This window comes from Danio rerio, chromosome 13 (assembly GCF_052040795.2).
Source record: "Danio rerio strain M-AB ecotype USA chromosome 13, GRCz13ab, whole genome shotgun sequence".
Taxonomy (NCBI): domain Eukaryota; kingdom Metazoa; phylum Chordata; class Actinopteri; order Cypriniformes; family Danionidae; genus Danio; species Danio rerio.
Window position 1 is genome coordinate 1,826,172 of NC_141033.1, and position 16,329 is coordinate 1,842,500.

At 40.4% G+C, this 16,329-nt stretch overlaps 2 protein-coding genes across 6 annotated transcripts in view; one reads left to right on the forward strand and one right to left on the reverse strand.

Moving 5' to 3' along the window:
* bmp5 (bone morphogenetic protein 5) overlaps positions 1-1,555 on the forward strand; it is a 29,878-nt gene extending 28,323 nt beyond the window's left edge. For all 5 annotated transcript variants that reach the window (XR_015505048.1, XR_015505047.1, XM_087277716.1 and 2 more), the window contains 1 exon segment: positions 750-1,555. Coding sequence is in view for 3 of the 5 variants with exons in the window: in XM_087277716.1 (XP_087133842.1) it covers positions 750-899 (150 nt within the window). In the remaining 2 variants the exon portion in view is untranslated.
* Positions 1-16,329, reverse strand: part of lrrc1 (leucine rich repeat containing 1) — a 593,918-nt gene that overhangs the window by 183,819 nt on the left and 393,770 nt on the right. The gene's annotated exons all lie outside the window — the stretch shown is intronic.

Consider the following 16,329-nt stretch of genomic DNA (forward strand, 5'->3'; position numbering starts at 1 on the left):
TCACGAGCAACACATAATGTTTGTTGTATTGTCTGCGACAAAATGCAAGTGAAAGTAAATTTAGAAACCACTATCTTGATGGTTCTGTTGGTCTCGTCTGTGAAATATGAGCCTTTTTTTTTGTATTCTCTATTGGATTCGGGTCAGGTGATTGGCTGGGCCATTCTACAGCTTGATTTCCTTTCTCTGAAAGCATCTGAGAGTCTCCTTGGCTGTGTTTTGGATCATTGTCTTGCTTTAATGTCTACCCTGGTTTCATCTTCATCCTCCTGCTGATGTAGATGTTGGACTTCAGCTGATATTTATTTACACTGAGGAAAGGAAGAGGATTGCTGAAGAACTACTAGAGAGAATTCAGCTGCTGTCTGGGCTTTCCATGTCTTTCTACACCTCCCTTTCTTCATGTGTTCTATACTTTTTCCCTGCTTCATTAAATTTTATTACAAATAATTTAGATTTGTTGTCTTTTCATATACAGATTTTTTTGGTTGTTACCAACATCCAGGGAAAATTTTCATGTCAACGGCCCCTTTAGAAATAAGTTTTCTGAGAAAAATGGTGACGAATTCAATATAGAAAAATTGGCACAACATAACGGGAATGGGAAATTGTTTGTTTTGCGTGTTTTGGCTTATTTCCATTGTGTTGTGAACTAATTTTTGCATTGTGTTGTGCACTACTGGGTCATTCTATATATGCACATGATTGCTAATAAAAACTAAACGCACTATTGTTTTTCCTCATCGTAGGTCCATCTGATGTTTCCGGATAACGTGCCAAAGCCTTGCTGTGCTCCGACCAAACTGAACGCCATCTCTGTGCTGTATTTCGACGACAGCTCCAATGTTATTCTGAAGAAGTACAGAAATATGGTGGTGCGGTCCTGTGGGTGTCACTGAGAGAAGACGGTGTCGTATTGCTGGATTTAAGAACATATCAAGAGAAATAGTTTTGAGATTTGATGTACAGTATTATGTATATATTAGCTCATAATTCCTCTTATTTATTTGGCTTTGTTTTGTTATAAGATGTAGTTCAGTTATAACCTGGTTACCACTCTCACCACACATTCATGGCTCATTGCTGTTTCTCTCAGAGTATTTCAATGAGGTGAAACAGTTAGAGAGCGTCTTATAAACTTCCTTTGTTTCAAAGACATCATCAATTCATCAGCGACCACTCCAAAAAACAAAACTGCTGCTATTGTACGACAGAAATGTAAGCAAACAAAGAACAGCCATGTTGAAATTTGCAAACCAAAACAGTTTCTCTTTAATTTAGTCATTGAAGTATTGTTTTAAAAGCACTGAGAATGTCTTAGGACTCTGTAGTACATATTTCCTCAAGCAGCCCAAAGTATTGCAGCCCGCAGTTACTGATGATGTTAGTTTGCTATAGATGTCAGTGGGTGGATATGCAAAATCAAATATTCTTTCTCCTTATATACACACACACACACTTGTATTTGTACTCTGAGTAATATATTTTTGGGAAGATATTGCATTTATTGTTTTAGAACCATGTTTGTATGTCATTAAATCTATTTTCCAATATATTTCTCTGTGTCTGTCTCGAACACGGTCTACTCAACATTGTGTTTGTTGCAGGTTGTACATGACTAAGCTAGAACTCATTCATTCAATCATTTTCTCTTTGGCTTGTATTTTTACACAGCAGATGCCCTTCTAGCAACAACCAACACTGGGAAACACCCATACACTCTTGCATTCACACACATACACTACGAACAATTTAGCTCATTCACTCATAGCGTATGCTCTTCGACTGTGGGGGGGCACCCGGAGAAAACCCATGCGGACACGAGGAGAACATGCAACCTTCACACAGAAATGCCAACTGACCCAGTCGAGGCTCGAACCAGTGACCTTCTTGCTGTGATCATGCTACCCATTGCGCCACCGTGACGCCTTAGCTAGATTTTTAAATCAAAAACACAAGCTAAAAATGGGTAATTATACAGAAATGTTTGCAATCCACTTTATTAGCTGACCAACCCTTTAACTTACCCCTAAACATCTTAAACCACCCCTTGAAGTTGCTTATACCACTAAATCCTAGCACTATATTTTACTTTGAATGGCTGACGTTAGGCGTTGCCAAACTGCATTGTGGATACGTCGGCACCAAATCAGAGGGGTTACTCCCTGCAAAAGTTGGGACTTGCTCAACTTTTCAAGCGGTGACGGAAGCATCAGCCAATCAGATCACTGTATGCAAATACACCAGCTCAGACTGTGGCCTATTGCTGAGTAATTTCATTGGGTAACGCTGATATGACGATCGCGCCAGCCCCAACTTCAGACACGCCCTCTGTCAAGCGTTGACGCTAAAGCCCCGGGTGAATATGGAGTAATGCCTTAAACCTGCACATATAAATAAACCTGAAGTTAACCTTAATCAACCAAATCAATGTATCCCTTGACTTTAAATACAACATGAACACTAGTTCATTATACCTTACCATATATATTGATGAGTACATAACAGTTTAAGACATCTAATTTTAAAGGTGACTAATGCAAGTCTGTTTTGATCCTTAAGTTTAAGTGTTAAGTTGTCTCTAACAATAACCAACCTTTAAACCTATGCCACTGTACTTCTCCAATGTTAACCAATTCTTAAACCTACCCATATCACTAAATGACTCCCTAATCGTAACCATACCACTAAACTTTACTAAATTTAACCAACCACTAAAGCTACAGATACGGCTAATCGTCTCCCTTACCATAATTATAATCAATGAGCCATAGCACTTATGTTTTCCTAAACCTAACCAACCACTAAACGAACACATACCCCTAAACATCTCCCTAACCTCAACAAATTATCCAATCTAACTGCCACTAAACTTCTCTCTAATCGTAGCCAACCATTAAACATTTTACTAATCTTAACCAATTCTTAAACCTACCCACACCACAAAATTTCTCCTTAATTATAACTAACAATTAAACCTACCATACCACATTCGCCACACCTTTAAAACCTACCCATACCACTGAATTTTGCTACAGCAAGAACATAAGTGCATTATACATCATAATATAACAATAATTAGAGTCATGTAATATTAATTGGTCACATGGAATGCCTTCAGGGCGACCTTATCAGTCCTTTAGGGTGGGGTTATCAGTTCTTTAGGGTGAAGCTATCATTCCTTTAAGATTGGGCTATGAGTCCTTTAGGGTGGGGCTATCAGTCATTTAGGGCGGGGCTATCAGTCATTTAGGGCGGGGCTATCAGTTCTTTAGGATGGGGCTATCAGTCTTTTAGGGTGGGGCTCTCAGTCCTTTAGGGTGGGGTTATTAGTCCTTTTGGGTGGGACTATGAGTCTTTAGAGGCAGGACTATCTGTCCTTTAGGGCGGAGTTATCATTCCTTTAGGATGGGGCTATTAGTCCTTTAGGGGCGGGGCTGTCAGTCATTTGAGGCTGGGCTATCAGTTCTTTAGGGTGGGTCTATCAGTCATTTGGGGCGGGGCTATCAGTCCTTTAGGGTGGGACTATCAGCCATTCAGGGCGGGGTTGTCAGTCCTTTATGGCAGGGCTATCAGTCATTTGGGGCGGGGCTATCAGTCCTTTAGGGTGGGACTATCAATCCTTTAAGATGGGGGTTTAAGTTATTTAGGGCAGGGCTATCAGTCATTTGGGGCGGTGTTATCAGTCTGTTAGGGTGTGATTATCAGTCCTTTAGGGCGGAGCTATCAGTTCATTAGGGCGGGTCTATCAGTCCTTTAGGGCAAGGCTATCAGTCCTTTAGGGCGGGACTATCAGTCCTTTAGGGCAGGACTATAATTTCTTTAAAGTGGGACTATCCGTTATTTAAGGTGGGGCTATCAGTCCTTTAGGGCGGGTCTATAATTTCTTTAGAGCGAGACTATCTGTTATTTAAGGCGGGACTATCAGTCCTTTAGGGCGGGGCTATGAGGGTGTCTCATTTTTGCTTTGAATGACGCTACGGTCACACTAGAGGTTGTGTGTACAAAATTCTGTCTTACGGCGCTGTGAAAGGGGGCGGGATTAAACAAGCTTATTAGACATTTAAAAAACTGAGTTATTGCTCCATGTTTTAAATTTCTGTCAACAGAGGTCAGGCTTTGATCCTCGACTGGTCTCACGCAGTCAAGTGATGCGATTTCGCAGGTCAGAGTTCACCAAGCTTGAACTTTGCACCACAGCAACCTGCGAAACTTGACGCATGACCCTGCGTTTCCGGTCTGACGCATTCGCATGCATATGAATGGAAGTCTATGGGAGGAAAAGCCCAGTGTGACCGCAGCTTTAGTCCATTCGTCATTCCTCCTTAATTTTTTAACAACACCCCTTTTTCAACAATCCAATCGGTTCCAAAAGAACATAGTCATGCACCACCCTACATTTTTTTTCTAATTTAAGTGAATGTACGTAACAAGTGGAAAAAGCACAATCTTAGGGTGCTTTCACACTTACACTTTTGTTTCGGAACGTGTCTCATTTGCCCAGTTAGCGCGGTTCGATTGGCATATGTGAACAGGGCAATCGCGCTCTGTTCCGCGCCAAAGTAATCGCTCCGAGATCGCTTGAATGAGGTGGTCTCGGCTCGATTGAAACGAACCCTGGAGTGGTTCGATTGCAGTGAGAAAGCGATCCGATCCGAGCGCGGTTATATCACAGTGTTTTATGGATATGTAATAGACTTACGGCTATATGAAGAGAGAATTATGAGTAGGGCGGGAAGTTTTGCGAGTCTCCGGATGCCCGCAAACGAGTGATGATCTCCCGGTAATCTCGCGTCTCTCTCCCAGTCCTCAAATAGGCATCGACGCGCACCCTTCTCACCCCTCCCCACCCCTCCTTACCGCATCTCTCCTCAGACACGTCACGCCCGCGCACCCTGTCAATCACCACCAAACCACCACCTCTCCTGACAGCTGAGCGGGACGCTGCAAAATAAACCCTGACACTCTGACCAATGTGAGGAGAGTTTACTCGCACGTGACTTGTTTTAGCTCTTTTGGTCCGGTTAGAAATTTTGCAGTGTGAAAGCGAACCGCTCCAAGAGCAAAGAGCAACAATGTAACAATTGTAATCTCTGTTTCAGAACAACTGAATCGATTCACAGGTGTGAAAGCACCCTCAATTTTCATGGCAACTTTAAGAGCCAGAAACTGAGCGTCTGCATGTGTTAATTGAAAGCAGTGCTCAGGGTACACCCAGATGTTATGTGGTCCCGAGCTAAAACGAGTGTTGACGTCCAGTGCATAGCGGAGGCCACCTGCTAACTTAAGTTTTTCGCGGCGTGGATGATTTGCATTCCTGCGGCCTGCTGCCCTGCATGATTACTCCTGCTGCTTCACAATCCCATCTACTGTTTAATATCGTGGATTCTGGCCAGGTCCGCTAAACGTCTTCCTTTCTGCAACACCAGGCTGAGTATGAATGCTGCTGTTTTAAGGAATCAGTGCCAGGGAGCAGAGTTTCAGAGCGTAAGCCTGTCGCCACATGAAAGAGGTGAGGGATCGCTGGTCAATATAGTGAGTGAGTATAGATGAACATACCATCACACATATGGACACAATCCATCAGATTGGGACGCTTCAGGTCCATGGATGATCATTTGATCTTTATGCTTTATCTAAATGACATTGTTTACATGGTTAATATTAGAATGTGAATCTGTATTGACAGCACGTAAGAGTGGGTGCAGCTGTTGGAACATTGTTTTCTAGAGAATTCCAGTCTTATTCATTAGGCAAGTCGTTGTATAACAGTTTTCTGAAGACAATCGAAAACAAATACTGCTTAAGGGGGCAAATAAAATTGAACCAGAACCCGCCCTCTCTATAAGCGAAATGAGCGGCTGCTTTGGGCCCCACCACCACTAGAGGACCCCCTATATGAAATCAATTTTTTTGCATTTTACAAATTATCTTCATTGACAGTGCTTTATATATTTATAATTGCAAATATTTATAATTTGAAACTGTTCAAAGGTCATATGATCAACAGGAACTTCGCGGCAGCTCATTCTCATGTGCTTTGTGTTCTCGCGGTCCGAGTTTGCTCTTCCAAGATAACCTGCAAGACCAATCAGTCACCACAAGAATGCTAATCATGGCCTTTACGTCATTGCCTGCCCCATTACAGTGTATCCCTGATTTATTTTGGAAATTGGAGCGCAAAAAGGCTCGAACCAGTGACCTTGCTGTGAGGCGACAGCACTACCTACTGCGCCACCGCGTCGCCCTGCTGCAATTAAACAAAGTTAAATAGTATTGTGAGAAATGCACCAAAGCCACTAGAAAATATTGTAAGTAGAAGAAATCAAGCTTTTTGTTTTATTGATCATATTTATTAAGCAATAAAATCATTTTGGACCGACAATGGCAATATTCCACTATTTAGAGCAAGTTAGGGCCGCAAAATTAATCTGCTTAGGGCCCCCAAATGCACAGGGCCGGCCCTGTTTTGAGCTTAAAATTGCTTTAAAAATTTAAAAACTGCTTTTATTCTTGCCAAAATAAAATAAAATAAAGACTTTTTTTCAGAAAAAAAATATTATAGGAAATACTCAGAAAAATTCCTAAATAATAAAGATCATTTGGGAAATATCTGAAAAAGAAATTTAAATTAGCAGAAGGTCAATCGTTTTGACTTCAACTGTATGTCCAAATGAAAGACTGCAACTTAAGGTGCGAGTGATTATGATAATTATACGCTCTCCAGATCATCGCGCAGCAATTGGTCCCCTCTCTCCACCCCAGATTTAAAAGCTTAACCAGACTGTGAAACCTAATCGTCAAATGATGTGCCTATAAACACGCTTGTTGAGATTGTGACCAGAGTTTGGATGTGATGTTTTGTGAAGCATATAACCAGCGGAGATCTGGGGCTCTGCTTGTAGATCACTTTAGTAATCAACTTCATATGCTTGTTGTTTTGTGCAGGAGGTCAATCGTACCCCTGCGTTACAATGCAGTAAACGTTGGCATGCTTCGAAATCAGCATTTCTGTAAACGTACACAGTGGAGGAAACACATTATAGTGATTAGGAGGGTGTTTTATATGGCTGGGTAAATATTTAGGACACTACACCCCAAGAGAACACACTCAGTTCACGTGCAAAGCTTTGTTTAAATGAATGGAAAACACATGATTTGTTTTAACCCGTGTGACGTTCGTTAAAACACCCACAGGCGGGGGAACGGTTTGTTTTCATTTTCGCTCTGTGATTCTACACGGTACAACTTTTTCGTGTTCTGCTTGTGGACAACAAACAAATTGAGCACACAAATAAACAAACGTCAATCACTTAAAATCGCAAGGTTGTCATATTTATCTGCGATGTTACTTTAGCTTGAACGTTTCGGGTCTGCTCTGTTCCCTGGCCTGGTAGTTTATTTTGAAAGTGTCCGCTTGCAGTCGCTCCGCGGTGCTGCTGAAACCTGATCCAATCAAAATGTTTTCCAGTTTACTTTCTTCATCTTTCCACGTCGACTTTTTTTCCCCAATTTGGCGGAGGTGGGTGGGCTGGAGACCCTCATTACAGCTCAATCAGACAACCCTGAGCAAGTCAACCATCTGGGTCACATTTTTTACACGGTTGTTACCAGGACAAGGTCACGGCTCTGAACACAGAGGATGTGTTCGGAGTCAAAAGTACGATGTTCCGTGTTGTGTGTGCGCTTGTTTCGGGGTGAAAGAGGTGAGGGAAAATGCAGTTTGACCCCTGAAGTCTCATTCAATCGGTGTAAAAAGAAACACCTGTATATTTGCTGTGTTCATGCTGAGGGTTTCAGGAGTTCCATGATTTACAAGGGTTTCATTAAACATTCTCGGAAAAAGCTTTTCCAAAGGAAATTTTGTCCCTTATTCTGCATTAAACAATCAATGGAAACTATGAGCCCTATCATACACCCGGCGCGACACAATTGTTGTTTGCTAGTTTCAGCTTGGTGCAAGAGTCATTTTGACGTTTTGCTCCACGCTGTTTACATAGCAAATGCATTTGCGCTCAAATGTGCGCCCATAGGCGTTCTGGTCTAAAAAAGGAGGTGTGTTGAGGCACATTGCTAAAGCTTTGCTATTTTGAGAAACTATAATAGACTGTTCAATAAATCAGATCAAAGCTGGTCTAAAGTCCAGCGCAGCAGAGCGCATTAGTTGTGCGCCTCGCTTACACACTGCTTAACACAGACAGGATGTACAGCAATACGCAAATATCTTTACAAATAAAAATAATTAAAGGATTAAAATATTACAAAAATTATTATTTTCTAGCCTACATAAATATAAACACCATCCGTTCATGCCTTCATCTCAGGGGGCTTTTTCAGTTTATGACAATTTGTTTTTGTGTAATGTTATTATTATTAGCAGTGCAGGGTTCAATGCTAAGGATTTTTTTTACTGGTCCGATTGGGCCAGTGGTTCAAATTTTTACTTGCCCTACCAAATTGTCACTGGCCCCACCAAAAAAAGGGGAAGTGGATAGCTTTTTTTTTTGCCAGATATTTTAAATAATTTTCATTCATTCCTTTTCTTGTCGGCTTAGTCCTTCTATTATCCAGGTTCGCCACAGCGGAATGAACTTATCCAGCAAGTTTTTACACAGCAGATGCCCTTCCAGCCGCAACCCATCTCTGGGAAACATCCACACACTCATTTACACACACACTCATACACTACGGACAATTTAGCCTACCCAATTCACCTGTACCGTATGTCTTTGGACTGTGGGGGAAACCGGAGCACCCGGAGGAAACCCACGCAAAGGCAGGGAGAACATGCAAACTCCACACAGAAATGGCAACTGAGCCGTGGATCGAACCAGCGACCCAGCGACCTTCTTGCTGTGACGTGACAGCACTATCTACTGCGCCACTGCCTCGCCCTTTTAAATAATGTCAAAAATAAAGTGAATCTAGAATTTCAATACTTCCAAACAAAAAGCGCAGGGGAAAATGTGGAGGTATTTTATTGTGGTTCGAAATTATTTAACAAAAGGTGGCTGACTTGTCAAACTGATGACAAACCGTGCAAAACATCACTTTTTTTCATTTTTTTATCACTTTTGTTTGTCGCATTGTTCACACGTAAATGTCTGCTTCCAAGACGTTAGAAACAGACATTTTTTTTAGCCTTATAATTTAATCTTGCCGCCATGTTGCCGTTTCTTCACTGTACTTACCAGGTTACGGAAAAAAAATGCATGCTCAAAACATCAAATCAGACAAGAGGAACCAAAAAGCAATATGGTGTTAACGACATCACAGAGAAGGTAGCGTTTAAAGACTAAACTTAAAAAGCACGCAATTGACAAATAGTCGCAGACCAATTAAATGTTAGTGACAAGGCAGCAATGTCCCAATCAGGCCAGTAATTATCCTGTCTACTGTCTCTCACGCTGGCCCATGGCCGCCGGGCAGTCCTTATTGTTGAGCCCTGCAGTGTTATTTATTATATGCATATTTATATTTGTTTTATTAAAAACAAGCTTAGATTTGTCCACCTGTCAGGTTTTAGACCATATGGGGCACAGCATGTGTTGTTTGACCACACTTTGTTATTATTGTTCATTTATTTGTTTGCTTGAGATTAGAACTGAATTTAGAAATAGTTTGGAAACAAATCTTTGCGCTTAACAAACGAAATTAAATATTAATAGGCTAATTGATGTGTGTGTACAAGGTTTCACTATCCACGAGAGCGAAAGTGCTCAAAAAAGCGTAATCTAGAGGCCTTTCATATAAACCACTTCTAATACCAAATGATCAACTAGAAGTTTTTATTTGGTGTTCCTATAATTTAGATAGGCAGCTTTTATCGGGTAGTGTACACTTTAAAAAAGTGCAGGGTTACACAACATTATTTCATGTTGTCCCAACACAAATCAATTAACTTAACAGTTTTTTACAAATTTAGGTGGATTGAACATAAAACTATGAAGTCGTCCCCCAAAGAACGTAAGAGTTGTGCTGTTTCAGCTCATTTGAAATATATAGTTCAAACAAGTACACTGTAAACAAATGCTAGGTTCCACACAATTGATTTGTGTTGCGATAACATGAAGAAATTAAGTTAACTTATTAGTTTTTACAAATTTAAGTGGATTGATTATAAAATAATTAAGTTGCCCCCCCAAAAAAAATCTCAATTATTGTGTTGTTTCAGATCATTTTACCCAAGTAGTTTGAACAAACAGCAAACATCATTTTGAGTGTAGCTAAAATCTTAGTTTTGAGTGTAGTTTCACCCATGAATAAGAGAGTGCATGTGCCTGTGTGTTCTCCTTCAGCTCTGCACTGTAGCAGAGCACAGACAAGAGTCCTTTCAAAAAGACCAGGCAGACAAAAATATTACCTCACATCCCCTGTGGAAGGTTCACGTTCTACGCATTGTTTACTTTCCCTCTAATGCCCATACGTTTTCATATTGAGTCGAGAAGGGACTTTCCGAGGAAATCTCTGTGCCACTTACTGGATCTTTTAGCCTTCATTTCACACAGACTCCATCTATAAATTTGGTGTTTCGCACTCGGCGCAGTTGATCCGCGCTCCACAATTCACTCCAAGAGGGCCGTATATTACTTTGGAAGTTAAAGCTCGCCGGCTGATTGATATTAGGTCTAAATAGCTGAGCATGATCAGGAAAAGAGCTTCTCTGTTGAGAGTTACTTATTGCACACCTCAGCCGTCAGGCAGCTGCTTTTTTCATTTCTCACTCCGCTGCTGTAAATGGAGTGTTGAAATATAGCTGAACTCATTGGATCTGGACTTTTGTGCAAATCTTCGCCCGGATCCCTCTATGGTGCAATTAAAAAAATTCCAGTTGATACATCTAGACGCACATTAAAACATCTGTCCGCATGTGTCAACGTCAGAAAGTGTTAATGCTCAAGTGTAGTAATCCTAGAGTACGCTGTGCAGGCTGTGGTGGTGGAGTTTTGGTCAGTGTGTGTGTGATGTGGTGGATGCACGAACGTGCATTTTTTTATTATGCGTTTCAAACACAGCTGGATTCCCACGTGTTTATGAAAGGTTATATTCTGTTGGAAAAGCTGCTTTTGTAAAGGTGAACCCCCGCCGGGATGAGCAGGCCATTTACTGTCATTTCATATGTTGCTGAAATACAGAGGTCAGCACAATCTGTCATCACAAACAGGGTTGGGGAATTGGAAATGAATTGGTTACACACTGTTTCCAGTAGAATCTACAGGAACTTACTGTAAATCAGTTACAGCACAAATACTGTACAGTTTCAGTATCTACATTGTCACTTTCCTTTGGCTTAGTCCCTTTATAATCAGGGGTTGCCACAGAGGAATGAACCGCCAGCTTATTTAGCAAATGTTTTACACAGAGGATGCCCTTCCAGCTGCAACCCAGTACCGGGTTCTTCAAAAGTCTTGTCCTGGATCCCAGTTGTAAGAGCAACAAATCTGACACTTAAACTTCTTCGATCTATTGATCTGCATCCCAATCATCACAAATCCTGCAGAAGATCTACCGGAACCAGCATGAAGCCAAGATTCTTACCGAAATCAGTCAAGTTTGGTGAAGAAAAATCATGGTTTGGGGTTACATTCAGTATGGGGGGCGTGCAAGAGATCTGCAGAGTGGATGATCAACATCAACAGCCTGAGATAAAGACATTTGTGCTGCCCAATACATTACAAACCACAGCAGAGGGACAATTCTCCAGCAGGATAGCGCTCCTTCTCATACTTTAGCCTCCACATCAAAGCTCCCGAAAGCAAAGAAGGTGAAGGTGCTCCAGGATTGGCCAGCCCAATCAACAGACATGAACATTATTGAGTATATCTGGGGTAAGATGAAGGAGGAGGCATTGAAGATGAACCCAAAGAGTCTTGATGAACTCTTTCAGTGATGTGAGTCATGTCAGAGATGTATGGATGCAGTCCTCCAAGCTCATGATGGAGTCAGACACAATATTCATTCTGTCTCCACTGCAGCAGGACTTTATATTCTATACTGGACATTATTTCAGATCAGTGATGAGACTTTTGTCTAGGCAAAGTCAGACCTTACTGTCCTAATTAAATAATAAAAAATCAAGGCATGATCATATTTTATTGTGGTAATATAAGCGTAATCTAGAGGCCTTTCATATAAGCCACTTCTGATACCAAATGATCAACTAGAAGTCAAGTATTTATTGTTCCTATACTTGGATAGGCGACAGACTTTTGCCAGGTATACTGTATATATTCTTGGGAGAAAAGTGCACATGATTCTACTCGTATCCACTGCTGTAGGTGTAAAGCAGCACTGGTGTCCATTAGGACTGGTCCATTACAGTAAACGGCCTGCAGTGTGTGTTTCCCACCGGCACACACACACAAACTTCACTTTTGATGTCGCAATCGAAGCTTGAGTCAATTCTAGCAGCTTCTATGGGACAATTGAAATCGCATGGACGAAAACTGATCGAATCTGGCTTGAGTTTCGAGCAGTTCTCGATGTTTTCACGATTTATCTGATGGCTTAAAACCTCTTTGATGCTTCATCTAAACCTGTTCCCCGTGAAGGATATTTCTCACATCTGTTTCCATCCTGAAGATGAAAAAAGGGGGATGAACTAAACTCTTTCATTGACTTAATGGTACAGATTACACCCTCCAAATAAAACAAGGCATCTGTGATTTAGATTTTCAATTCAACCAGGGCGTGGAGCTCCATTTCTTCCCTCATTAAAAGTCATCCCACTGATCTGGAAGCCAGTTTTAGTCATGGCTGAAGTTTGTTTGGGTGTTGTGTAATACAGATTTGACTGAAATGAATGCTCTGGACTATAGGAGTGCTCACACCTTATGAAGCGCCAAAAAACAAACTTGTTACAGACAGTTAATGTCAGAATTATTTGTGTCTGTGTGAAATTTTAGTTTTCTTTTTCTAATATTATGATGTTGAACAGATTCAGGAATTGTTCACAGTATTTCCTATAATATTTGTTCTTCTGGAGTAAGTCTCATTTGTTTTATTTCAGCAAGAATAGTTCTAGCTTTTCTCAAGAGTTCGCCCTTAGCTGATGATTGATTATGAAGCTTGTTTGGCATGCTGTCCTGGGAGAGAGCCCTGAACTCGTGAGATCCTCGAGCCCGGGGCTCCCTCCCGTTGCAGGGCGAGACGGGAGTCCGAGTTCAGGTAGGTCTCGAGAACTCCCCTGCTTGATAAGTAGATTGATGCTGTGAAGTGTCTATGCTGTCAATTAAGATTTGTCAATTTTCTTTTGTTACATGTTTTTGGTCTGTGGGAGGAAACCGGAGAGCCCGGTGAAAACCCACGCAAACACGAGGAGAACATGCAAACTCCGCACAGAAATGCTGACCTGTATCCCTTTATTAATCTGGGCTCACCACAGCGGAATGAACCGCCAACTTATTCAGCAAGTTTTTACCCAGCGGATGCCCTTCCAGCTGCAACCCATCTCTGGGAAACCTCTTGAAATTAGTTTACAAATAAACTTCACTTAATTTTAAAACCATTCTAAGGTCAGTATTATTCGCCATTTTGTTAAACTATTAAACAAACAGAGAGGTTGGACGCAATGACATCAGCAATATGCAAATTGACGTATGACAACATCTAGCAACACTTAGCGACTTTAAACCCATAAAGCAATTCTGTGGAATAATTCTTATATTACTGTTAACCGGAAATCTCTCTACCTAAAAAATTGGACAGATAAAGGTTTTTTTTCTTATCTGATATTTAGACCAATCAGCTAATTTACTTTCTTACAAAAATTTTATGGAAAGAGGGTCATTCCCTATTAAATTTAAAGAGTATAACTCCGTAACAAAAGCCATTCCCTCTGGTTTACTAATGCTAATGAGAAGTCATATGTAGGCCCACATGGAATCTGAAGATTTTTAGCCCATTATTAATTCTATTTATTTACTTGAGTAAATGTGTAAATCTGAATTTATTCAGTTTTTATTCAGTAATTTATTACTTTTTATTTAATATATTAGGGTTTTAGTTATGATACTCCGCTGGATACTCCCAAAATAATTTCGCAGAAATCCGCAGATTTTTACCAAAATTCTCTGCAGAAATAGCAAAAAACATTCGCAGATTCCGTCTGGCGTTGGGAATAATTTTTATATTATTGTTAACCGGAAATCTCTCTACCTAAAATTTTTTTTTCTTATCTGATATTTTGGACCAATCAGCTAATTTACTTTCTTACAAAAATGTTATGGAAAGAGGCTCATTCCCTATTAAATTTAAAGAGTATAACTCTGTAACAAAAGCCATTGCCTCTGGTTTACTAATGCGAATGAGAAGTCATATGTCTTCACATAGTACTAATAGAGTTGATCCTGCACTTTACTTAAATGGGGTAGACTTTTGTAGTAAAAAATGTACAAACAAAGTTATTAGATTAATATATTTTTTTAAAACAGAGCCTTAAAACCTGGAGGAAAATTCTTTTGGAATGTTTATTTCAAAGATATTGTGTGTAAAAAGCTTGGTTGATTCCTTTTCGTTTCTGCATAGGTAATTAATACAGGGAACTACATTTCAAAATTTTAAACAACATTTACGTTAGCAATTACACATTAATTAAATTTACGCAGACTGACGGAAACTGTTCATTCGGTTTACATCACTTAAGAGTCTTTAATTCATCTTTTTTATGAATGTGAATATTAAAAAAAAATTTGGGAATATCTATCATTGTATGTCCAAAAAAAAAAAAAAAAAGTTGTAATTTGACCCCCGAAGATGTTTATTTTTATTTTGTGTCAAACAATTTATCTGTGGAATTTATAATGAATCTTTTAATTTTATTTGGTAAACTTCATGCTCATAAATGCAGATTAAATAACTCTAAACCTTGTTTAAAGGTTGCTATTATAGATTTTCATCGCTCCAATATATTAGCGAAAAATGTAAAAATACAATTATAGTGGCAAAGGAGCTAAAGTTAATCGACTAGTAAACTTGTTGTCAATTGAATAGGTTAAAATAATATCATTGTAAAGATCTCTATGTTGAATTGTCTCTTTATTTATTTAATTTATGTAATTTTTTTTTAATGTTATTAGTTACATCGGCTCAGTTGGCGTTTCTGTGTGGAGTTTGCATGTTCTCCCTGCCTTCGCGTGGGTTTCCTCCGGGTGCTCCGGTTTCCCCCACAGTCCAAAGACATGCTGCAGGTGAATTGGGCGGGCTAAATTGTCCGTAGTGTATGAGTGTGTGTGTGTGTGTGTGGATGTTTCCCAGAGATGGGTTGCAGCTGGAAGGGCATCCGCTGCGTAAAAACTTGCTGGATAAGTTGGCGGTTCATTCCACTGTGGCGACCCCAGATTAATAAAGGGACTAAGCCGACAAGAAAATGAATGAATGGAGTTACATTTGTATTTTTTGGATGTCATGTTTAAATTGTATATTTGCTTTTGTTTAATAATAAAAAAAGAAGAAGAAAAAAAAAAGTTTAACTGGTTAAATGGGATGGTGGGCCAAATCAAAGGTTACCATGTGCCAGCTTAGACCCTATTTTCGGCCATCTCTGCTGTGTTAACAGGTACAAACTCTTCCATTGTGTCCACAGTGTGTTTGATGGAAACCCAGAGAGCGTCCCGAACAGTGAGTGACTGAGGCTGTGACTCACAGTGGTGTCATCAATTACACTCAAGGACGCTCTGCCAATGAAAAACAGACCAGCACACACAAACTACTGCTCACATTTCCAGGGTCTGGGATGAGTTTATATGTGCGGGCCCTCTATGACGGTCTCTGCGTCCAAAAATGGAACAAATCCACCTTAGAAAGTGAAATATATGCATCCCTGAAGGGCACTAGAGGGAGAATAGTCATACTGAAGGATCATTCCACACTCAAGCGCCTCAAAATAGACGCCCTTTGGAATAAACGTTAAATGTTTTTTGCTGTCATGATTCCTTATGCATTGACTGATCGGTACACTGTGAAAAATTCAGGGTTCCACACAATTCATTCATGTTGTCCCAGCACAAACGACAAATTTAAGTGGATTGAAGTTGAACATAAAATAGGGGGGACATGGTGGCTCAGTGGTTAATCACCTCACAGCAAGAATGTTGCTGGTTTGAGTACCAGCTGGGTGAGTCGGCATTTCTGTGTGGAGTTTGCATGTTCTCCACGTGTTGGTGTGTGTTTCCTCCGGGTGCTCCGGTTTCCCCCACAGTCCAAACACATGCACTATAGGGGAACTGATGAACTAAATTGGCCACTAATAGTGAATGAGCGTGAATGAGAGTGTATGGATGTTTTCCAGTGATGGGTTGCATCTGCTGTGTAAAACATATGCTGGAATAG